Source organism: Lynx rufus, unplaced genomic scaffold (assembly GCF_022079265.1).
Source record: "Lynx rufus isolate CCGP_SWC_20201006 ecotype Redwood Valley unplaced genomic scaffold, mLynRuf1.p SCAF_5, whole genome shotgun sequence".
Lineage (NCBI taxonomy): Eukaryota > Metazoa > Chordata > Mammalia > Carnivora > Felidae > Lynx > Lynx rufus.
This window is the reverse complement of record NW_025814867.1, coordinates 27,373,841-27,399,140: the sequence shown is the minus strand read 5'-3', so window position 1 is coordinate 27,399,140 and position 25,300 is coordinate 27,373,841. Positions and strand designations below refer to the sequence as shown.

The 25,300-nt window shown below is 43.6% G+C and overlaps 1 protein-coding gene across 1 annotated transcript in view; it reads right to left on the bottom strand.

Moving 5' to 3' along the window:
• The window catches only part of NEK11 (NIMA related kinase 11), a 261,051-nt gene that overhangs the window by 84,967 nt on the left and 150,784 nt on the right, over positions 1 to 25,300 (bottom strand). The window contains exon 12 of the mRNA XM_047099560.1: positions 13,568 to 13,728. Within this exon, the coding sequence (XP_046955516.1) occupies positions 13,568 to 13,728 (161 nt within the window). The remainder of the gene's footprint in view (positions 1 to 13,567; positions 13,729 to 25,300) is intronic.

Sequence of the window (25,300 nt, the reverse complement as noted above, 5' to 3'; positions counted from 1 at the left end):
TGGCAAAACTCAAAAGAATCACTGAAGTGCTCAGTTTCAGACACTTTAATATTTTGACTCTTGCATACACTGGAAATTAAAAGTTAATTTAACTTTTTAAATTTATTTTTGAGAGAGAGAGAGACAGAGTGCAAGCAGGGAAGGGGCAGAGAGAAGGAGACACAGAATCCAAAGCAGGCTCCAGGCTCTGAGCTGTCAGCATAGAGCCCGACGCGGGTCTCAAACTCATGAACTGTGAGATCATAACCTGAGCCGAGGTCAGATGGTTAGCCAATTGAGCCACCCAGACGTCCCCAAAAGTTCATTTATTTATTTATTTATTTTAATTTTTTTTCAACGTTTTTTTAATTTATTTTTGGGACAGAGAGAGACAGAGCATGAACGGGGGAGGGGCAGAGAGAGAGGGAGACACAGAATCGGAAACAGGCTCCAGGCTCTGAGCCATCAGCCCAGAGCCCGACGCGGGGCTCGAACTCACGGACTGTGAGATCGTGACCTGGCTGAAGTCGGACGCTTAACCGACTGCGCCACCCAGGCGCCCCCCCAAAAGTTCATTTAAATGTTAGCTTTGAGTTAACACTTTTTTAATGTTCTGAAACCTTTCTTTGGGCTGTAACAAAACAAAACAAAACAAAACAAAACAAAACACCCTATCATTGTCAACCACTTCTGTTGTTTCCCTAGTCAACTTACTATTGATATAATTAGAGAAGTATGACTCCTGGAAAACATAAAAATCTCCCAACCATAAAGAATTCAGTGGTGTAGAAAAAGCAGTTTTCCTTTACAGGAAGAAGACTTTCTGTGAGCATTATTTTGTTGGGATCTAATAACTCTGGTAGATGCAATGGACCAAATTCTTAATAACATTTGCATATGGATACTCAATAACAGGACAAGGTAGTCAAAACATAGTTACAAGGTATATATCAAACCAGAACTACAGGGCATCTTACATTTTCATAATTAGTGCTAGAGGAAAGCCCCAGATACTGTCAGCTGTGCATATCACAAGCATTGCTTTGTTCCTTGAAATTCAAACTTTTACTTGAAAGTTGACAAGAAGCTGTTTTGACAAATATAATCCAATAACTACACCACCATATTTCTATGCCAATATTCTTGCTAGAAAAAGAAAAATAATCTTAATTTAGCATCTATATTACCTAGGACAGTTTCAGCTACAACTAACGAAAAACCTACATAAACTGGCTTAAACAAAGAGCACGAGTATGTTACTTTCCATGCATTCGCAGACCCCCTCTTCTCCAAGAAAATATATCCTCACACTTTTTGGCCACAATGGATTGCATATTCATCTTAAACCAATCCCTCTCAAGTGGAGTTGATCCCAGTGGCCAGACTGGGTGGAATGAAGCAGGACTTAGGATTTATCCAAAATCCTTTGGCCACTGGCACAAAGCTGAGGCTCTACAGAATGGACCAAGGGAGAGGGGCACAGCCTAGTGGTTAAGAGCATGGACTCTGAAACAAGCCTGCCTGAGTTTAAATATGGCCTTGCCATTTGCCAGTCTTGTGTCTTGAGCAAATTACTTAACCTATCCATGCCTCCATTTCCCCATCTGTAAAATGGGTTGTTGGGAGGATTAAATGTTAGCATCTGTAAAATGCATAGATCCATGCCTGGCACATATTAATTGTAATATGTGTTTGTTAAACAAAATGCTCAAAAATGTTTTTTTGGTACACAGCCAATATGGCTCAGCATCTTGGAGTGAACCAGCTTAACTTCCTGGTCAAATTGTTGCAATGGGTAATGCAGTTGAAGGAATCTCTTTCTGAAGCAATTTGCTTCTCAAGCTATCGTGGATAGTCACTTATTCCCCTGAGGGAACAAAGCAATAAGAACCCCCTCACAGAGAGTCCTAGTCCCATGAGATTTGTTGTCCAAAGTCTAAGGACATTTGACCTTTATCTGGATGAAGAAGACACTGCAGAGGAAGGAGCCCAAAGAGAGGAAGGCAGAGACATAAAGACGCTGTGTCCTTCACTCCGCCACTCCCCACCCCACCACCATGAATGTCTTCCTCTCATTAAGTGAGAGAAAAAGAATTGCAAGTTGGCTAAAAAGAAACAAAGCACTTATTTAAAAGAAGTGTTACAGGGAGAGAGCCAAAGCCTAAGATACTCTTAAAAACTGAGAACAAACTGAGGGTTGATGGGGGGGGTGGGAGGGAGGGGAGGGTGGGTGATGGGTATTGAGGAGGGCACCTTTTGGGATGAGCACTGGGTGTTGTATGGAAACCAATTTGACAATAAATTTCATATATTGGAAAAAAAATAAAAGAAGTGTTACACAAGTCTGAAACTTGAGCAGTTGAAGAAGAGAGGCGTTAGTTACAGAGTTAGGTAAATGAAAACAATTTACACAGTTCTCTTTGAAGCTGAAGATAGATAGATCGATCAATCGGATCTAGCAGTTGTATCAGTAAAATGGAAACAAGTTCACAATGTTGTGCCCTTCTTGGAATGAATTCTGAATGAGTGAATGAATGAACAAATGAATGAATGAAAGGCAACTAGCTGTCAGAAGATCGTATTTTGAGACAAGGGCTCAGTTTGGGCACCAGGAGCCCTGAGCAATTGTACATCTATCTTTAGGCATTCTCAAGAACGTCCCAGAGGGTTCTTGGTCTGCGCCTACACCTTGTGGTGGTGAAAACTCCACCATCTGTCGGCATCTAGCACCGTCAGCCCTCTGCCAGCAGGTGGGCTATGCTGACTCCCCAAGGCATATCCAGAGACGGCTCAGCAGATAGCAGCACAGACATGAACATTTTCACAGCTGTGAAGTGTCTTATGTCTCCAGGGGCTGAAGGCTGCCCAGGATAAATGGGAATGGATACCTACATGGCGTGCGGCCAGGCCCGACACCATTTCTGTTGGGGGAACGATCCTAAACAGAGCTCTATAAATGGATGTACAAAGTGGCCATAACCTTCCCTTACAGCTCCAGCCACAGAGGGGAGCTGGGCCTCATCTCACTCAGACCCTGGGGCACATCCTCCCACTCAAGGGTCCCTATGTCAGCGGCTGTGAGGGTGTGAAGGGGCTGGTTTCTTTTACCTCTTGGTCACCTCTGTCAGTCATTCCACAGGGTGAAACTAAACCACACAGAACCCCTTTGCCCACTCATGCTCAGTCATTCCGGACTCACTTTTTCCCTAAGACACCTCATTTGAGTGTACCCAGGACCTCCCCGAAGCTGCAAAGTCATGCCCGGGCCACAGACTGCCGAAGAAGCAGCCTTGAGACAGGCTGACTTACAAGTGTCATTATATATGTATGAATATCACAATTCTGTTGTAGTTTTTTTGGGGGGAGGGTAGTTTTTCTTGTCTTGATGACTTTGTTGATGATGTATTATTTTTATCAAGGTAAGATTTGCATGCAGGGAAATGCCCAGATCTCAAGTGTACTATTGGCTAAGTTTTAGAAAATGTATACACTCGTGTAGCCACCACCCCAAATAAAATAAAGAACACCCCTGTCATTCCTAGAATTTCCCTCATGCTTCCTTCCAGCCAACCCCCACCTTCCACTGCTACTGCTGTGCTGATTTCTACTGCCATCGATTCATTTTAAGACTTTACTGGGGTGCCTGGGTGGCTCAGTCAGTTAAGTGTCCGACTCATGATTTCGGAGCAGGTCACGATCTCACAGTTCTTGGGACTGAGCCCCATGTTGGGCTCTGCACTGACGGCATGAAGCCTGCTTGGGATCCTCTGATCCTCTCTGCCCCTTCTCTGTTCATGCTCTCTGTCTCTCAAAGTAAATAAATAAACTTGAAAAAAAAAAAAAGACTTTACTTCAGTTGCCCTTCACTGGATTGGCCTTGCACTTAAAATAAAATCCGCTCTCCTCACAAGACCTTCATGATGTAGCTACTGCTGGCCTGACCTCTCCAACTAACATCGATCTTCTTGCTCGCTATGAAATTTCTCAAACTTGCCAAGCCCTTTCATGACCCTGGGCCTTCCTACATACCCTTCCTCCTCTCTGAGACTCTCCCAGCTCTGTTCCCTTACATCGAGGGGCTGGCTTTTTCTGTCCTTCAGGTCACAGCTGGAAAGTCCATTCTAGAAATTCTACCTGACACCCCCCCTCAGTGGGCATCCCCGCCCTTCCCCCCAGAGCCCATTTACTCCATCATTTCCACTTCTTCCTTTCCTCATTGCCCCAGCTGTATGCATGCTGGCTTGCTGGCTACCTGTATCACTAGACTGTCCACTGGCAGGCATTCACTCATCCATTGATTCCACAACATCTGCTCAGTATTTGCTCCATGCCAAACGCTGTTCAAGGTGCTGGGAATGCAGCAGTGATACAAACAGAATCTTTGCCCTACTAGCTTCCATTCTAGTGGAGGAAACAGGCCATAAATGAATAAGCAAATAAACAGTTGTAGGTCAGATGATGAAAAGACCTATGGAGGACAAGAAAGCAGGGAAAGGGCAGGTCTTCTCAGGCCAGCAAGTGCTATTTTCTATAAGTAGTCTGAGTTCTCCCCAATATGATGACATAGAAACACAGACTTGAAGGTAGAGAGGGAGCAAAATAATTTGTGTATCTGGGGCAGGGGGGCGTTCTAGGCTTTCAACGGCAGAAACATGCTTGGTGTGTTCCAGAAACAGGAAAGAGGCTAATATGACTGAAGGGGGATGGGTGAGAGTGATTCTCCCAGTGATGGAAAGGAGAGGCTCTTCCATGGGCAATGATGGATGCTGCAAGGTCATTTTGAACAGACTGTGCCTTTTACTTTGAGTGAAGTATGGGGTGTAACCTGGGTGACTAGGTTACAAATTTGAGGGTTACTGGGAGGTCAGTTAGAAGCTATTGCAATCATACACTGGGGAGGTGATGGTGGCTCTGGCCGTAGAAGTAGAGGTGATCATATTCTAAACATTGAGTCAGCAGGTTTTGCTTCCGGACTGGATGTGGAATTTGAGTGAAAGGACATGAGTCACGGCTGACTCAGGAGGAGCCGATCTGGACTGGGGCTGGGGTACATTAGCTCACTTTGGGACGTGCTTAGTTCAGGGTGTCTATTAGAAGTCCACATGATACCTAACCCACTCCCAGGAACACCAGGTATGTGAATGTGGAGTTGTGGGGAGACAAAACTCAAGGATGGAAGACACATCTGGGAGCTGACAGACAGCCTATGGGTACTCTGTAAATACACAGCCCTGAGTGGGATGTCCATGAAGGTGGCATTGTGTCTCTTTTGTTCATTGCCTCATACCCAGTGCCTAGAACACTCAGGCGTGCGATGTGTAAATGAATGATCCAAGCAACAACCTACCCGCGTTCTTTCCTGCGAGTTGCTTTACTAAGCTACTGTCTACTCTCTTACAAACTATATCCACCATATCCTGAAAAATGTCACTAAGTTATGGACACCGAAACACCTCAAGGTGACCTTATCCATTTTCTGCACACTCAGATGTACCTTTCACATCTTGCTTTCATCTCATTAGAAGGCAAGCCCTCGCTTATTTGCATTCATAATTCATAGGAAGACAGAGGGTGCCGTTTAGTACAAAGCCATAGGACAGAGCGGATGGCACCTTCATGGAGCCTGCCCTGGAATCTGGAAGCTGACGTCTTCACTCCTATCTCACTGCCAATGGTCGCCTTCTGTCAAGGATAAAAGGTCTCCAAGTGTGTGTAGTGAAGGGAGCACAGAGCCACATCTGCAAAACTCAAACTGCAAACAAGCCCCTCCGGCTCCCGTAACACTAACCGCCTCTGTCACTGAATTTGGAGTCACCGAAACGTGACTGTCAATGTGTCCGCATTTCACTGCTAATGCCTTGTTTACTCTGCATTATTAAAACCTTCTCACTGCAGCTGTCTCGTATTAATGCCCAGGTTCGCAGCAAGTTGGTACCTGTGGGGTTACATTCGGGTCACAGACATTCATAGGTATCCAATACAGGACTCTTAAGACATTTTGGATTCCAGTTTGGAAATGTAAAGGATGGAGAGAAGAGAAGAGAAAGTAGGGCCATTGGAGTGGCATCACGGTGCCCAGCCAGGAACTTGGGCAATGCATTTTTCAGGAGCCGGGGAGGCTGGTACCTTTGCTGTGATCCATTTCTCGAGAGGCAGCAGGTGCAGAGGGGCCTGCCCCCAGTCCACCCACTCCCTCCCAACAGCTCACTTGTTCTCGATGAACTGTTTTTCTCTTTTCACGCTACATGCCCAATAGTCTAGGGAAGAAAGTCCTGCAATTTAAGGAACATTTATTGGTTCATGTTGCAAAAGGTAGCCCTTGCAACACATAGTTCTTTATTGCAGGTTAGTTACGATTTTTGACTCCAGTTCTAGCTTTATTCCTACATAAACCTCACAGAGTAAGTGGAAAACTTGGCCCTCTGTTTCCAACATGATTTAAAATCACCTGGTCACGTGTTCACACCTTTTGGAACTGTCCCTTATGTCCCAGGTGTCTTTTTTTCCTCTCCTTTACTAACTTCTACATCCAGTTCTATATGCAGCTCAAATGTCTAGTTGACAAGGAATATTTGCTGGTTTGAATTCCAGCTCTGTCAATAGACTGGGTGACCTAGGTCAAATTAGTTATTCTTTCTTTCTGTTTCACCCTCAGTTGTAAGGTGAGATGGAAGATGTTCATTCCATAATGTGTGTGTGACTATAAAATGGGATAAGGCACGTATAAGACTCAGCACAGCACCAGACATGCTGCTAGGCTGGCTCCGATTTATTAAGAATGATTATTGTTTTCTCTGGCATGGTGTGGACCCATGAGCTTCCAGATTAGCAGGTTACATAGAAAGGACAGTCCCTCTGACAACGTCTCAGATGTGTCACACTCCTTTCTTCCTAGACTACACACCATGAAGCGGTGTTCACTCTCTCTTCCCAGATGAATAAAATATTCAGAAAATAAGATTAAACTTCTCTGTATAATTGAATCACAAAGATGGGCTCCTTGCTTGCAAGGGCTGTTTCGGAGGAACTTCCTATTCTTTGCAGACTCTCTTAAACCCTGTATGGTTAGGGCACCTGAGGTCAGATGATAGCTATGGACACAGGAATTGGTGTTGGCACAGTGGGTGGGGGTTTGCTGGAGAGGAAAGCACGTGGAGAGGTGCCATTCCGAGTAGGCTTACCAGCTCTGTAAAACCCAGATTACACCACTCCACCACACTCACTCCCAGCTCCAGGAGCAGCACGGCAGAGCACGGTGTGGGTTACTGCTGTCCCCTTGCTCTCCCAGCTGCTGTGGACCTCTGCTCAGCGACCAACAAGGAGGTGGTGGAGGCTAGCGGGGGCTCCCACCACCGATGCTGAAAGGAGTGCACAGACTCATTACACTCCTGCTCAGTGTGGCTTTGTCTTTATCCACCCTATCGCCTTCCTTCTTCTTCCTCCATTCTTTGGGATTGGGGCAAAAAGTGTAGGTGTGATCCTCAACACGACAGTGGATCTAATGTAAAAGGTTAGGGACTGAAGGCCTTCTGCAGAGCAAGGTGTTGCTGGTCCCTGTCTGACCAGCAATGAACTATGCTTTATCCTGGACAAGAAATGGTAGAGAGGGGAGGGAGAGCAGCTATGATGGAAATGAGGGCTGGAATAGGGGCAGGGGTGGAAACTGTCCCATCAAAGTCCACTAACACCTCAGCAAGGGTGGCTGCTTTATAGCCTGGGACATGGGCCAGGGGGATGCTGATGGAGAGATGACTAAATAGTGGGGCTAGCTGTTTCTTAGAACTGATGCCATCTAAGGTCAATTCAAGACCAAAACTGTTTCCTCCCGCCCATGAAGGTAAATTAATCAAGGCATGCAAAATAGCAGTGAAATCAGCCCTACAGTTTGGACTCAAGAGCTCTGGCATCTTCTATTAAAACAAACAAACAAGAAGATAGGAGGAGGAGAGAGATCTATATCCCACAACAGATTTGGGAGGCAGGCTCCTTTTTGGTTTCAATTTTCACAATTCAACACTTTTCTTAGAATCAGTATCAATTTTCCTTGGTGCACAGCTCAGTAATTCTGTTTGGTAAAACAGGTCAGATAATGCAGTGGCCCCTCAGCTATTCCCTCGCCTCCATGATGATGTTCATTCAATCATCACGGAAGAGGGATTATAATTGCTATAACTAAATTGTTGTGCCGGGAGAAAACTGTATAAGGGAGTGGCTTAACAATGTGTCAGCCTGGGCAGCTCTCTTGCTAACTGTGTGGCCTTGGAGGAGTTACTTCACTTTGCTATGCCTCAGTTTCCCCTTGTGCAGAGTGAGGATCTCACAGCAGTCTCATCTTTCAAGGGACATGAGTTTTTTGTTTGTTTAAATTTTTTTAATGTTTACTTTTGACACAGAGAAAGACCATGAGTGGGGTTGGGGGAGAGAGAGAGGGAGACACAGGATCTGAAGCAGGGTCCGGGCTCTGGGCTGTTAGCACAGAGCCCGATGCGGAGCTCGAATTCACAAGGAGTGAGATCATGGCCTGAGCTGAAGTCAGACGCTTAACTGACCGAGCCACCCAGACGCCCCTCAGGGAACATGAGTTTTAAAGTCAGTGCTTAATATGGTAATGAATTACCGACAAAATGTGCTGTTTCTTTTAGAGCACCAAATGAAATAGTTGAGCTGCACTTAGGAACTGCAGATTATGAAGAACAGTAGTTTTAAATACTGTGAGTCTAGGACAATAATTCAAAGCACCAAGATGTTTTCCATCTGATACACACGGGCCCTGAGAGGCAGTGGGAGAGTGGATTTATAGCTCTCAGCTCTCTTTCTCCATCGGGGACACCCACTTTTTGGTTCAAATGTCAGGCAGAACTGCCTGAAATCACTAACCCACACTCTCTTCCTTTCTCTCACCCTCCCTGTTTCCTCACCCTCACCTTCTCACCTTCACCCTTTCTTGAATTCCAGCCAGTTTGATGTAGTTGCACTACAACACATGCATCAGAGGGCCTTTGCGAGAAGTGGCTGTGACAGTGGGGGGGTGGGGGTGGGGGCAGCATTTCCATTTCTCTTCAAGAGCCAGCCTGCTGACAGTGAAGCTGTGGAGTCAGCTGACCACCCCCGGCCATTGCCCCTCAGGATCCACTCTTGCTCGGCAGCTCCCAGCCCGTTCGAGCTCGGGGATACCAGAGGCAGGCCATTCCTGCCGGGTTTGGTTTCCTCTGATGGGCAGGGCAGTCTCTGCTCTGGGGCTCTCCTATCAATTGCCCTGCATGCTGACAATGCCATCCAGTCCTTCTTTCCCTTCCATCCTTACCCTCAAAGATGCAGACCAGCATTGTGGTTTGAGGCTCTCCCCAATTCTGTCTTGTCATCCGCTTCCCAGAGGACCTGACCTGACACAACGTATAACGTAGAGGGCATAGAATAAAGGTTCTAGAGATGTTAGGTGTTAGTGTTATAATACCAATTGGATTTGATAAAACTAATAACTTCACTAACAGAAGACACTTGTAGAGGCACATATTCTCATGATGACCTGATCCAAGAGTCCTCAGTAGACTCTTAGGCCTTGCCTAGCCTGTATCCATTTCTCTGCCCCTGTGACACTATTCCAAGAAGAACATTCTGCTCTTTCTAATGCTTCACTGTGTGGAGAGAATTTCAAAACCACTAGAGGATTTGGTGAAAGCTACAGAATTAGCTGGAAAAATGGGCCTCCACAGCCCTTCGTCTTGGTAAGAACAAACACCGTGGTCCTAAGAGCCTTCTTAAAACAAGTACTGATGAAAGCTACCTTCATTAAACAACAGAGCCTTTCCCAGGGGAGTTCTGTGTGAAGTCATTATGGTCTACCTAGCATGTGGATTCCTGGTGCACACGGGACATTGATTAGTCTTACTGAGGGAAATGATGGTCAAGGCAGCAAGGGAAACACATAGGGTCTCTGAACACACCCATCAATCTGCAGCCCTAAAGCATGTCCATTAGAGCAAAACCCTTTTCAGTGACAGGTTCCACAAATACTGTTGAAAACCCTGTGATGATGACAGCTATAAACTCCGTTCTCCTGAGACCCATGAGGCTGGTTCTGATTCAGTGACCACAGACTTCACAGAGCAGCTATCAACGGTATGATAATGGTTTGTGATAAAGGTGCTGTTGATGTTCTGCTGAAAGCAGCAGAGAAGCAACTGACGATCAACAGCAATTAGGTGCTTAATAAAACTGCTTTGGAGATGCTGCTGCTTGAAAAGATTGTCATGGGTGGCGCAAGGGACTCAGCAATCAATCCCAATGAAGCCCGTGCCTATCTGTCTTTTTGAAAGCACTTCTTCCATCAAACACAAACTGTGAGACTTTTGCTGCCTCCGAAGGAAGGAAAATCAACTTTGATCTGATTAGTCACATAAAAGCCTGGGGCACAATAATCACCTAGGCAGACCCTGGACACACTTGAGTCAAGGGTGAGACCGGGGAGAGGGCAGAAGAGGAAAATCCCAGCGAGGCCTGCAGGTTTCACCCAGTCTACACAGCCAACGGTGACTGGGTTTCGGCATGGACTTCTGTAACTATAATTTGTGTGTTGCTAATAAAATAACCTAGAAAGGGCAGAGGAGACAGCCATCACAACCCTACACTCACCACCTTTCAGGAGGGGGAAATTATTTCAAACTACTAGGCAAAACAAAAGGGATTGTAGTTACCTATCTCTAATTCTAGGTTGATACACCTTTTGTACCAGAAAAAAATACTGGCTTGAGGACATGACAGACTTGGGCCTGTGCCTGGTTCTGAGCCTTCCCTAGCTGTGTGGCCATGGGCAAGTTGCTTCTCTTGGAGACTCGGTTTCCTCATCTGGAAAGCAGAAATAAGAATAACTACCTGACAGAGTTTTGTGAGACAAAATACCAACATGTATGTGAGAGGCCTCAGCATCTTGTCCTTATAGATTTAAAATCAATTCACAAAGCTTAGCCTGTATCTGTTTCTCTACCCCTGTGGTATCATTCCAAGAACATCATTCTGCTTTTTCTAATGCTTCACCGTGTGGAGAGAATTTCAACTATCATATCACATGTGACAGATGTGCAGCCCAGAGAGCAAAACTGCTGGCCTATATTTATCATTAGCCTTAAGAAATAAAAAGAAGGGATTTTTTTTCTAATATTACAGTTGTAAAATCTCACTCTAACATTAAACAGTTTGGGAAATATCATTAAAAAAACACAAGATGGCTGGGTAACTTCATCATAATAATAGCTAATATCTCATTATTAATTACTTCATTATTACTTCAATATAGACACTATTTTAAGTAATCTATATTGATTGCTTCATTTAACTCCCAAACTACTCTATGCGGTAGGAACCATTCGTCTCTCTCTCCCACCTTACAGATTAGAAAACTGAGGCACAGTGAAATTTTGTTTGCACAAGGTCACACAACCTGTAGGTTAACAAAGGCTAGTCTCATCTACAGGCACTTTGATTTCCAACCCTGTGTTCCCACAATTATGCCAAAGATGGGACTTCTAGAGTGGCTACTAAAGTTCTATTTCCTGACCTGGGTGGTGTTTGCTGTACATTTTATTCATGTGATCTTCTGAATCAGTTTTATACTATTAAAAAAGCATTTTAAAGTAATAATACTAGTAGCTAAAATTTTGCCACTCAATGCTCTGGGCAAAAATGGATGTGTTTTGCAACCATAGGCACAGAATTATGGTTCTATAATATTGTAACATTTGTCTCTCAGGGCACCTGGCTGGCTCCGTAGGAAGAGTGTGCAGCTCTTGATCTCAGGGTCATCAGTTCGAGCCCCATGTCAGGTGCAGATATTACTTACATAAATAAAACTTAAAAAAATAAATTTGCCTCAGTTGCTTAGGACAGTGGCACAGAAGAACATGGAAATTGAATTTTCATTTTGTGGTCTTAGGTGCTACTTGGTCACCAGAGTCCATTGGAAATGGGGAAATAGTATAAGGAGAGTAATTTTTATTTTGACATGCTGAATCACTGTCTGCCTTGACTATATTTTTCTCAACATTCATTTGCTTGTCTTTTCATGTATTTGTTCTTAATTTCTCTTGCTCATACTTTCTCTTTCTCCTTCTCTTTCTCTCGTCCCTTTCTCTTCTTAACACCCTTCTGGTTCCCTTCTCCGTGCCTCTCTCTCCTTTTCTTTTCTTTTTTAATGTTTATTTATTTTAGAGAGAGAGACAGAGACAGAATGTGAGTGGGGGAGGGGCAGAGAGAGAGAAAGACAGAATCTGAATCGGGCTCCAGGCTCTGAGCTATCAGGACAGAGCCTGATGCGGGGCTTGAACCCACCAAAGTCAGACTTAACTGACCTGAGCCAGAGTCGGACTTAACTGACTGAACCACACAGGTGCTCCCTTTTTTTTTAATACATAAATCAATTCTTGTTGGTCTTATTTATTGAATATTATGATGGACTGCTTAGTCTTCATTAAAAAGTGTTGAATAGATTCTATACAAACTTCAATTAATCTTGCTGACTTAAGTTTCCATTGCCACATGTACTCCCTGATTGACTTCTATTTCAGTAGCTTAATGGTTCCCAGTTATTAAAAACCTTTTGTACCTTAAGAAAGCTTAGGACTGGAAAGGTTAACATGTTATGGCCTAAGAAGAAAATAAAGTATATGAGCATAAGTTGCCCAAAGTAATCCGCTTTCTCGTCACATACTTCTTGCTTTTCACTCTCTTGTAGACACCCAACAGAGAAATCACATGCCAGGGATGTTTCTTAGCCTATGATGCAACGGAGCTTAGTCTTGCCCATTAAGGAGATCTGTGAACACTGAGAGACTCCAGCGCTTTATGTAAGGATGGGCCCACAAAGGCTGGGAGTGGCCAGAAAGATCATCCCCTAAGCCAAGGATCTCTGGGCCTCAACTCCAGAACTAATTTGTGTGCTAGGACATGACTCAAAAATCTTATAACCAGGCAGAAAAGTATGCATGTGTGTGTGTGTGTGTGTATGTGTGTGTATAAATTTATATATACATAAATATATATATACTTATTTTTTTAATGTTCATTTATTTTTGGGAGAGAGGGAGAGAAAGAGCCTGAGCAAGGGAAGGACAGAGAGAGGGAGACACAGAATCCAAAGCAGGCTCCAGGCTCAGACCTGTCAGCACAGAGCCCAATGTGAGGCTTGAACCCATGAGCTGTGAGATCATGACCTGAGCCAAAGAAAAGTTGCCCCCAGAAGAGTATATTTTAAAAAATCCCCTTCTCTCTGCTAAAGAGACACTTGCATTCTTTATTCAACAGCTGTATATAGGGTGCTCCTCAGTGTAGTACATATCATCTTCCCACCTGCTTAAGTACTGGGTACTCTAGCCCTTCCCTAATCAACATGGTCCACAGCAGATTCTAAGAATTCCATGGGGCCCTGCCTTCCCCTGAACCTTGGAAATAAAGACCCATCACATGGCACCTTTGTAACAAATCCCAGTCCCCATCTCCCACTTCAGGTTCTAAGACTTCCTGGACCCTCTGGGAAGTCACAGCCTGATCGGTACCTCGGACAGTTCCACTATATCCACTGGGGAGCAGCATATACCTGTTGGATTGTTCTGTAAGCAGGCTGGGGTCCTTCATCCTTAACCTCTTCCTCCAGTCCTGAGAACACTATTTCTTCTCCCTCCTCCTCACTTTCTTCAGAACAGGAATCAAATGCATCAGCATAATATTCTTCAGCCACAAGCGGGTCTTCTGGGATGTCTGAAATAAAGAATAAACAGCAATCAAGTCCTACCAGTCATTAAAATTGTAACAAATCTAGGATCTCCTATATTTTCCCAGAGATGTATATTATGTTTGTGCTGATAAAGCTCTCAGGAGGGTAGAGCTGAATCTTAGCTTCCTGAAAGTATCTGGTTGAATGTAATAAATACTCAGCAAAATTAAACCCGTAAAGGAAAGGAGGAATGACTCTACCAGCAACCATATGTTGAAGGTGGAAGAATAAAGCCATGAAACAAGAAGAAATGATCTCTTGGAGGCATAAATCTTTATTACAAAGGAGGGGATGTAGGAGCAGAAGCAGGATGAGATGCCTTGCCTGCAGGGCTCTCTTACACACCTACACAAAACTTCTGCAGAGGCAGCTGGAGTAGAACTATGACAGCACTCTTCCTGGGAATTTCTTTTTTAAAGAATAAGTGGTGAGACCAGGTAAGATGCATAGGATATACAGGAATGGCATTTTGGCAAGCTGGGGAAAACATTACGGTTCTTTTTTAATAGGCTACGAGGCTTTTGAAATGGCGTTCACTCTGGGACCCTGCTTACTTACATCTATATGTGGCATTTATTGTTTTTAAAAAGGAAGGATCACTCACTTAAGTTGATGCCAAGAAGTGACTACCTAAGTTACATGATGAAATGTTATTACTAACTAAAAATATAATCGGTGTTTATAATGGTTTTCAACCAAGAAAGGCCAAGACTGGATCACAAAAAAACATAGTGATATCAGCTCCAATTTAGTAATGAAGGCCTAGAAATAGGGAAATATCCTCGGGGAAAGGAGCATTACAGAGTGACACCCCACCATATTAAAACCATGGGCATTTTAGGCTCTGCACCATTGTCTGATTTATAAACAAAATAATTCTTCTAAATAAATTCTTCTAAATCATAACAAACAGCACTGTTTTTCAACCCACTGTTGCTACTCTGTGTTTCTTGGGGGGGGGGATATGGAATTTGGCATCAGAGAATCAGGTTGGAATCTGGCTCTACTGCCTCTTACAGGAGAACCTAGACAAGGTATTTGAACTTATTGAGCTCCAATTTCTCCAGTAAAACTGGCATAAGGGTAACCTGGCAGGGTAGCTGGGAAAATTCAGTAATATGATTCTTATGAAACCACTGTATACAGGGAAGCTTTATAAAATGTTCACTCAATTTCCACATCTGTAAAAATGGACTTTTCATTAAGTGATTCCAGAATCCTCTGGAAGTAGGATACTTAGTAGAGGTAGAGTTCCGATAGTCTGACAGCGGGGTACTTTAAAATCTTCGCTAACTATGGTTTCCCATAAAACACAAGAGGCCAGTGCCATGACCTCAAAATTAACTCAAAATACAAAAATTACATATATTAAAAAACTGTCTTTGCCAATTCCTTAGGAAGGGGCACACTGGGGCTCCCATACTTCTGGTAACTCCAACACAGCCTGTTTTCCCTTTAGATCACTGGTTTTCTGTTGAGCAGCAAATGAAATAGATTATTTGTATATGGGAGCCATGTTTTATAAAAATCTTGACTCAACTCACACTCAGAATGGCTTGAGGAGTAGATGAAGAATATACGAAATATATGAGCAAGATAAGTATATGAAAACTAATAGCTCCCAAGTAGATAATTCAAGTCTCTAGTTTTGTCCTCAAGTAGGGGCATTTCTCACTGAATGGAATGGTGGACAGGACCACACGACTTCCCACCTCTGTTCCTCCCCCTCCACCTCTCCCTCCATCTCTGCATCTCTTTCACAGACTTGTCCACTCTGTCTTCTTCTTCCCACCTCCTATTTCCTCTCTCTCTCCCCCCAGAGGCTCTCTGTCTCTTTGACAGTTATTTGTTCATTTATTTATTCCTATTTTTCTCTTTCTTTCCCTCTATTCCTCATCTCCTCCACGTTAGGCCAGAATATTTGCTTTCAAATTTGACTGTGACACAATAAGAATATCATTTACATTGTTTCCCAGTACCCAGAAATGTGCTTATATTTGTGTATGAACATAAATATATTTGTAATTGAAATGAAAGTTTCATGCATCCAGATTTACCCTTACTAAATATGACAATTCTGGTCTTTCACGTTCTATTCAAGAAAACTGTTTTAAATGCTAGCTGCAACTTGTTGATTTCTCACCACACAATTTGAAAAACACGGGTTTAGAATGCTGGCTTTGGAATCAAAAAAGAGCTGCATTTAAATCAAGGCTCTAATATCAGCTCTATACCAGCTCTATTCCTGCCCTTCAGCTTTCTCATCTGTAAAATGGAGATGATAATGCCCATCTCTTAGAATTGTTGAGAACATTAAATAGTATAATGGATGCAAAGCACCATGCACATTATGTACCCAGTAAATGTCATTACTAACATTTACCATAAAACTCTGTACACGTTTGCCTGTAATACACAACACCAGGAAGAAACAGAAATATTGGACAATCACAAATATATACACAAAATAGAATCATTTCTCAAAATCCATACCGTACCCAACTCAAATGGGTAATAAGGCAAAAGGCCAAATCCCACAGCCAAACGGTTCTCTTGATAAATACTGAGCCCCACCTCCCATAACATGACTCCTTGTGCACAGAATCTTGGTTTTAGAGGAAAGATTCCCTCTCTTACCAAGGATCCCTCCCAGGAAGGAGAGGAAGGAAAGAAATGGTAAGGAGGAAAGTGCCCTCCTGCCACTTGTGCCTAAGTCATAAAGCAGACGGGGATGAATTCATCTCCAGTATTTCTTAAAGGAGCACCACTATCTTGGTACAGCTCAGAAAAGAGATCATTTTCAAAAGGAAAAGTCAAAAGAAATGTAAGTCTGCTCAAACTGTGTTTGTCAAGCTGTGTGTTTTTCTTATGCAGGCCCAATTTGAAGCCTTGTTAGGCTAAGGCTCATTTCTCCTGTCATTGAGGGAAAATGGTCTGTGATAAATAGCTTTAATTTCCTCACACCCTGAAGTCAGCCTCATAGCAGATGCACTGGAGCGGCATTCCAGATCTCTACTAGGCTGGGTGGGCAGCGACAGTGTGTTTATGAAAGAATCCAGTTGTGGCTGCCTGAACTTGGGCACAGTTGTTACAGATCCGTGCTGGAGAAAAAGAGAAGCAATCACCCTGTTCCATGAAAAGGAGGCTCTTTGCCAGACCCTTCAATTAAGACCCTAATAAATCCCTTTCTCTAAGACTTAAGTGAATATCAGGACCACCTGCAGGGCCTGTTAAAACACAGATCACTAGGCCCCACCCACTTGCTGATTCAGTAGGTCTGGGGTGAGGCCTGAAAATGTGCATTTTGAACAGGTTGCCAGGGGATGCTGGGGATGCTGGTCTGGGGCACAACGTCCAAACTGTTGCTATAGGAGGTGCCTAATTCAAATAAAAGTATTATCATATATTATTATATAGAAGCACTATAATAGAATATGGAAGACTACATCTTCCAACCTTATATGTTATAGACCAAAAAAATGAAGACATAAGCTTTACTTTAGAAGAGTTCAAATTGTTGTACCATTAGCTGTCACGATCTCTGTGGAGTTGTAGGGCACTCTTCTCATTTTTACTGATGGAGAAGAACAAAGCTGTGAGTGAGCAGTCCAAAGTTAAAGCACTTTACAGTTTGCAAAAGCACATTCACATCCATTATCCCATTTAATCATTGCAACAGTTATTCAAGTTAGACCAGGACATTTTTATCATTTTTTTGGATAATGAAAGTGAAGCTCAGGCAGGCTAATAACCAATTGAAAGTCACAGAGCTGTATGCAGGGTGGACACTAGACCAGAACACAAATAACCTGAATCCTATCTTTTTTCCACCGAATTGGTGCTATTTCATGGTTAGCTAGGAACGTTCGTCTTCGTTAGTAAAACCACGTCGTGGATAAAAGGTGTGATTGTCTTCCCCCATCGCTCTGAAAGATGTTGGACAAGGGATAGGCTTTCCACTTAGGAGACGGGAAAACCGAAACACTTAGTCATCCTGGTAAAGTGTCTGAAAGGAGCTGGGAATATTGAATGCCAAGGGCTCTCCCTCAGACTCAGCCCAACTGTCACTACCCTCAACCTCAGATGTGCTCAAACTGGAGTGTGCACTGCGATTGCGTGGAGGCCTGTTAAAACAGATTCCTGGCCCCATGCCCAGTGTTTCAGATTAAAAAACTGGTGGTCTGGGCGGGGGTTTGGCGGGGGGGCGGGGGGTGGCAAGAAGTCTACATGATGCTGCTGCCGCAACTTGGAGAACCATTGCTCTACCTTACAGGACCTTCAAGGAGAAAGTGACACACAGGTGTAATTGTTGAATGAGAATTTCCCTGATACTTCATCTATTATTGTACCAGCCCTTTAAACTTCTCAAATGATCAGAAAAATGCACTAAAGAATTTATTTTTTATTTTTTAAGAATTTTTTTAAAAGAAGTAATAACATAAGAACTTTGCCTAAAGTCAAAGCCTCATTTCCTTTAGAGGAACTTAGTGATGTGGAAGGAATACCTCAGCCTGTGCACCTACCACCACGCTGAATGATTCTAACCATCTGTATGTCTTGAGTAAATGCATGTCATGAGTTTAGCACAATGGTTCTCAAACGGTGTTCCCCAGAAGAGCAGCAACAACATCACCTGGGATATTACTAGAAAAACAAATTCTCAGGCTTCCCAGACTTGCTGAATCAGAAACCGAAGGCAGTGTCCAGCAATCTGCATTTTAATAAGCCCTCCAGGGGGATCCTGATGCAAGCCTAAATTTGAGAACCGCTAATTTCGCACAATGACTGGCACTTTCTGCTCAAATAAAAATAGCTTCTACAGATATCCCCAGTTGATAAGCTCTTGGGAGGCAGGAGCCAAGACAGTCCTGTTCCCCACGATTTCTCAAACCCATGGCTCAAAGCAGACACTCCAGGATGCTCTGGTTTCTCTTCAGATCTAGAAATCTTTTGCCTTTTCAAAGCAGACACTCCAAACTCAAAGCTTCCTGTCCAACAAATGAATGCCTACACCTCTAAGGGATAAGCACTTTCAAATTTCATGCAAAGAATTTCCTAATCTTTGTTTTGGGGAAGGGCAGGAAAAGGGCAGTGGGGGACATAAAGATTTTTTCCTCCAATAGTGTCAGAACTGATTGGTGACCAAGTGACCTGTGACTTGGGAAATCCAACAGATTCACTCACCACTTTTCTGCCCCTTCTCCTAGGAAGTCAACAATACCCGCAAGGTATTTTTTTTAAACAATTTTTTTCAATGTTTTTATTTATTTTTGAGAAGAGAGAGACAGAGAATGAGTGGGAGACAGGTAGAGAGAAAGAGGGAGGCACAGAATCGGAAGCAGGCTCCAGGCTCTGAGCTGTCAGCACAGAGCCCCACGTGGGGCTTGAACTCACAGACCGCGAGATCGTGACCTGAGCCGAAGTCGGACGCTTAACCGACTGGGCCACCCAGGCGCCCCTCCACAAGATATTTTTAAAATGGTTCTCATTATGCCTACCATCTCGGGGAAAGCATCTCCTCCTAAAGAGAGGATGTTCTCTATGTCAGCTGTGGTGGGGCAGCTGGGGGTGAGGAGGGGATCTCGTGGCAGGCAGCTGCCCAGACATGCCCTTCTTTATTTTTCCTTTCTTTCCTAGTTTTCTGAAGTGGGCAATGGCTTTATCTTGAGCCAGAAAATATTGAACAAAAGCTATAATAAGAACAAACTGATCTATTGTTAGATCTTGATGTGGCCTCTAAAGACCACGTTTTCACATCACAAACTGGAAGCAGCGGTGCTCAGAATGACAATAGTTATTATTACACTGACAAGGCAGTTCTCCAGATTTCTTATTTTCCTAAATATGGCACTTGTGGGTGTGAAAAAGATCGCCTTAATCCATTTTTTTAATGAAAACATTTTAAATAAAAACATCATCTTCTCATATGTCGAAGAAACCTATGATTAATATGCCACAACATTCCCAAAACTATTGGGTGAGAGAATGCCTTGAGAAGGCACTTAGATGCAGACACTGTCTCTGCTGAGCTGCCTCAGTTTCCCCAGGGAGCTCTATCTTGTGTAAGGTGCAGGCAAATTGGCATGAAAAAAAACCCCACAGAAATTGAAGCCCAAGTTAACTGGTGATGTCTGCTGCTTCTGAGAGATTAAGAGGATAAACTGTAGGGTCAGGCTGAGGTTCAAATCTGGTCTCTGCTGCTTATTGGCTCTGTGACCTTGGGCAGCTGATGTCACTTCTCTGGTGGTTTTTCCCATTTGTATGTGGGTGTAGTGAATACTACTGATGTTCCACCCAAACCTCCTTACCAGGCGCACCCCAAAATATAACTGACACACTCATCCAGCTGCTGTGAGCGCTGGCTGCTGTGTTAGTCTCTGCTGGGGCTACCGCAACAAAATGCCACAGACCGGGGACTAAAACAACATTTACTCTCATCGTTCTAGAGGCTGGAGGCTGGAAGTTCGAGATCCAGCTGTTGGCAGGTTTGGTTTCTCCTTGGCTTGTGGGGGGTTGACTCTCTAGCACTGGTTTTTCAGGGTCCTAATCTCTGATCTCCTCTTCTGATAAAGACACCAGTCAGATAGGATTAAAGCCCACCCTAACAGCCTCATTTTAAGTTAATCATGTCCTTAAAGGCCCCATCTCCAAATACAGTCACCTTATGAGTTACTGTGGGTTAGGGTTCAAAATATGAATTTTAGGGGAACATAATTCAGCCCATAACAATTGCTACAGGGCACAAATGCCCTTCTCCAGACAATTGCTCTCAGATCAAAGAATTTCCTTATCAAAGAGGTTATGTGTTCCCTCCACCCTGGAGCAAAGTCCTGGCCAACGACTTAATGACTCAAGTGGACCTGGCCCCCTCGTATCCCTCATGCTCCAGAGCTTTCTGTGGGTCTAGATATACCCTCCCCCTGAAACCAAAAGCTCTCCCTCAATAAAACACATACACCAGAATAACCATTTCAGGCTCTGCATCTAAGGAGCCCAATCAAAGACTTGGGGGTATTATAATAATACCTTAACTCATAGCTGTAACATACAATTCTATACGAGGTGGGTGATGTTGTGCAATGATGTAAACACCTCTTAAAGGAAAATAGTCAGATGCCAGCAAGGTCACATTCTTTTATGTTATACATTTATTCCCTCAGACTTTCTACAAACAATACCTACAGACACCGCTAAAGTGAGTCATTTGTCAGATATAAATTACATCTCAGACAGCCAAATTTTTTATCTGTTGAGGTCTAATATACTTGCCCTGCTCAAAGTTTTCTTTTCTTTTCTTTTTAAAGTTTATTTTTATTTATTTTTTGAAAGAAGGAGAGAGTGGGCACATGAGTGGAGGAAGGGCAGAGAGAGAGAATCCCAAGCAGGCTCTGCACTGCCAATGCAGAGCCTGACGCAGGGCTCGAACCCACAAACCATAAGATCATGATCTGAGCCAGATCAAGAGTCAGATGCTTAACTGTCTGAGCCACCCAGGCAGCCCTCAAAGTTTTCTTAAAATGCTCTATCTAGCACAGTGTCTAGAACGTAGTAAGTGCTTAATAAATGACCATTACTATTCCCTTAGCAGGTAGAGAATGTTTTCTTCACAGTTTTCATACCAAATATAAGTACCTATCATTCTAATTTTAGTAAACGTGCTGCTGAAGCAGGCACCCAACTGTAAGCATTTAGAAAAATACCTGACGAGAGTGCAGGGAAAGACAATATGATCCCTCTGCCAGAGACAAGAGGACTTTGGCCTTACTCCAGAAAAGGGGTTGGGAAGGAGAGTAGGAGGGGTCAGAGCCAGCAAGCTGGTGGCACATCAAACACTTGGTGTAGTAGGCGAGAGACTGGGTTTGCTGTGTGAGTCAAAAGGTGCCAAAGGAGGCCACCAGCCTCAGAACATGAGATGGAGGTGGACGGAGCCTGCCCATCAATTACAAAGAGAGCTCTGGACAAGCTTCTGTTTGAGTCAAGCTTCCCAAATCTTGGGACAGGGCATCCAAACTGATGTCTGGGTTACCTCATCCTTGGTACGTCAAAGAAGCACTCATGTATAAAGGGTCAACAGCAGAGCTACAGCAAACTCCCCAGGTAGAGGCGACGTGTCTTTCAGGGAGACAGCTGGACTCCACCATGGCTGAGTCCCCAGCCTTTCATTCTCCCAGCAGCTAATAAAGGTACTAGGTCTGTCACCCTTGGACATATCTTCCCTTGCACTGTTAGAAGAAAAAAACTGGCTTGGAAACTTTGCTGTTTTGGGAAAGGCATTCTGCCAATTTCTAAACTTCAACATATACTGGGTTTATTTTTCCTTTTCAATTTTTAAAAGCCATCCCTCCCTGCACTGTGAACCATGAAACGGGTTTTCAGGGTTATTCAGTGAGTCATCAGCGGGGCCAAGTTCTCAGGGTGTCCTAGTTCCCATCAGCAGCCATTAAGATTGCTCATGGGAGCTCAGAAGTCCTGGAGGGGAAGGGTACGCTCGGAAAATAATTTTCCATGTGAATCATCCCCTTTTATGGATACCATGGGTCCCTGCTGGAGGGCCTGGAGAGGCTGTTACTCCATATTCCAAATGCTGCTGCATCTCTATTTCATTACAAAGAGCCCCCTTCTGGGCCTGTGGGAAGCAACTGTAATTTTCAATCACCATAGTGTTTAGTGGGGCTGGAGGCTTACAGCAGCACATTTGCTAAGGAACATTTTGAACCAATGTTCAGTCCAGGGAAAGATATGGACATCCCCCAGTGAAATGAACACACTCATACTCCAAAGCAGAAATGAACACTCCAGATAATGTCTTAACACGCAGCTTTTGCAATCACCTCCAATCTTAACACAGGATGCCACAAATTCTGCCTAATGCACTCACTACCATGTCTCTCTTCCCCATCTGTCTCCCCCACTGCCAGCCAATAAAATGGAGTATGAAATCTTCAGCTTGGCAGTCCAGGCCTTCTATCACCTGGGTGTACTCTCTTTCCCAGACCTGTCTTCTCTTACCAATGAATTCCGTAGCTCTCAGTTAAAGGTATGCACCAAAAGGGATTCTGATTGGGTAGTCCTGGGCTGGGTCCAGGCAGTTTTATTTTTCTGATGCTTTCCAGATGGTTCTCTCATGTACCTTTAGATCAGGACCTTGGCTTTTGTGACCTGGACTCTACATTTTCTCCTGAACTCACTCTTGCTTTCTAACCTCATTCCTTTCAAGAGCTCTCCTTCCAGAACTGCCTTGTCCAATATGGTAGCCACCATGCACAAGTGGTTATTAAAATTAAAATCAATTACAATGAAATAAAATGACAAATTCAATTCCTTAGTCACACTGGCCACATCTCAAGCACTTGAAAGCCATCTGTGACAAGATCATAGAACACTTCCATCATCGCTGACAGTCCCACCAGACAGTGCTGTTCTAGAGTGTCCTCCTTTATATGTCTAGCTATGCTGGACTACAGCCTCCAGTTTGGATTTGCCTAGACTTCTTTGAAACCCTGGGATGTGGGTCACTTCACCTTTCTGACCTTTTGTTCCTCCTCCGGCCAGCACACCCTCCACCACCACCAATCCTGATCCCTGCAAACAAGAAGGTACAACTACAGCCCCAGAGGTTTTCTGACTCTCCTAGTCCTGGACTTAACAGGGAAGAGGCAGTGACTTGATCCCACCCTAATGCTGGGCCTCCTCTGCATGTGCCCAGAGCCACTTCAAAGGACCCATCAAATCAAACCTTCTCATCTAGAGGATGCCTTTTCCACCTTCTTTTATATAGGACCAACAAGTAGAGCTTTTCCACCCATTTTTAAAGTTTTTATTTAAATTCTAGTTAGTTAACATACAGCATCATACTAGTTTCAGGTGTGCAATATGGTGATTCAATACTTCCATACAAATAGAATGTAGAATTTTCATAGATATTCATCTCCCTCCCTTCACCCCAGAGAAAGGCGGCTCATGGACCTCCTAGATCCCCAAAGTAGACAATGTGTTTTACTGCATAGCAGGTATCACATCTACTTTATTAATCAGATCACTAACTGTAAGTGGAACTAAAGCTCAATTACAAACAATATGTTTATAGTCTTGGGGACATGGCAGTTGCTTGGTTTTATGTCTTTTTGATGTTCTCTTCTCTCACACGATAAGCTATAGGTTAGTATTAATAGTGTGACCTATTCTAAAATAAAGCTTCAAAACTAAGGCTAAAATTAGTCTTGTTGATTAGCTTAGCCGGCAGCATCACACATGAGGCTGTGAAAAAATTTTCTTAGCCAAAATGCATATTCATGACCCTTTTTGTAAGGAGAGCTAAATTAAGTACAGTACAGTGCCTTTCTTATATATAGGACTGCAGGTTCTGCTATGAGGAGTTCTTTGGGTGACATCTGTTTGACTGAGTGTACAAAAGCCTCCTCCCCCCCACCCCCCCCCCCACATATGACAGAAATAAAGTCCCATGATCCATTTGGAAATAGGTCTCCCTCAAGGTCTAAAGTGTGTGCTTTTATTCTACATGCCAATGTGATTCTCCCTTAGGCAAAACTATAACAGTTCTCTGAACTTGTTTTTCTAGTTTAGAAAGCAAAAGTCAAAATAAGTAGGTAAGTTTGTCTTTCCTCCACCAGATTCAGAGAAATAAATACAGGCCAGAGAATCTACCCTCTCAAGGAGAAATATAGGGAGACTGAACAGAGACTCTGAAGGAGCTGGTACTCCCTGGGCCTTAGGGGTCTCATCTGTCAACAGGGGACAGTAATAATTCAGCACCCTAAAAGTTGGACACTGAACTAGATGATTTCAGGCTGTTTTCCTGCTCTAAGGTTTGCAAATGTAAGACATGGAAGAATCAACGAGATCAGCATGTATATGAATCCTCTGGAGCACCTGACGAAATATGAATTCTGACTAGTAGGTCTGAAGTGGGGCCTGGGAGTCTGCAATTCTGACATGCTTGGGGTGATGGAGATGCTGCTGGTCTATGAACCACAATTTGAGTAGCAAGAGATTCGACCACAGCTTTCTGCTCCTGGTCACCAAGTGTCTGTCAAGAAGTGAGATTACAACTAAGATTTTCATGAAGCTGAAGAATTTAAAGTGCTATCACAAGGAAGTGTCTGCCTGTGTCTTATTTTTCTTTGGCTATATTTCCTCATTAAACAGAAGCTCAGTTGCGTGGAATGCATTTAGCAATTTGTTTGTTGGCAGAAACAACACCTTGTGAGCCAAATAGGATTTCCTCTCTAATGAAATCCTGAAGTTATAATTTCTCTTTCCCACCTCTATTCTCCTGGAAAATGTTTGTTTCCCATTGGCAGCACCCCTCAGTTAACTGGCCAGCTGGAGACAGTCAGGAAACTGCCAGAAGATGCCTGCTGGTGTGGACGTGCTTAGCTCACCAATGTGAACAGGCAAACTGAATATGGCAAGATGGGCTAATGATCACAAAAACACGAGGGAAATCTACTGCACTGATACTGTGGGCATGGCATTCATTTAAATGTTTTAATTAAAGGAAGTGAATATTATACGCATCAATTTAGGCAACTTTTT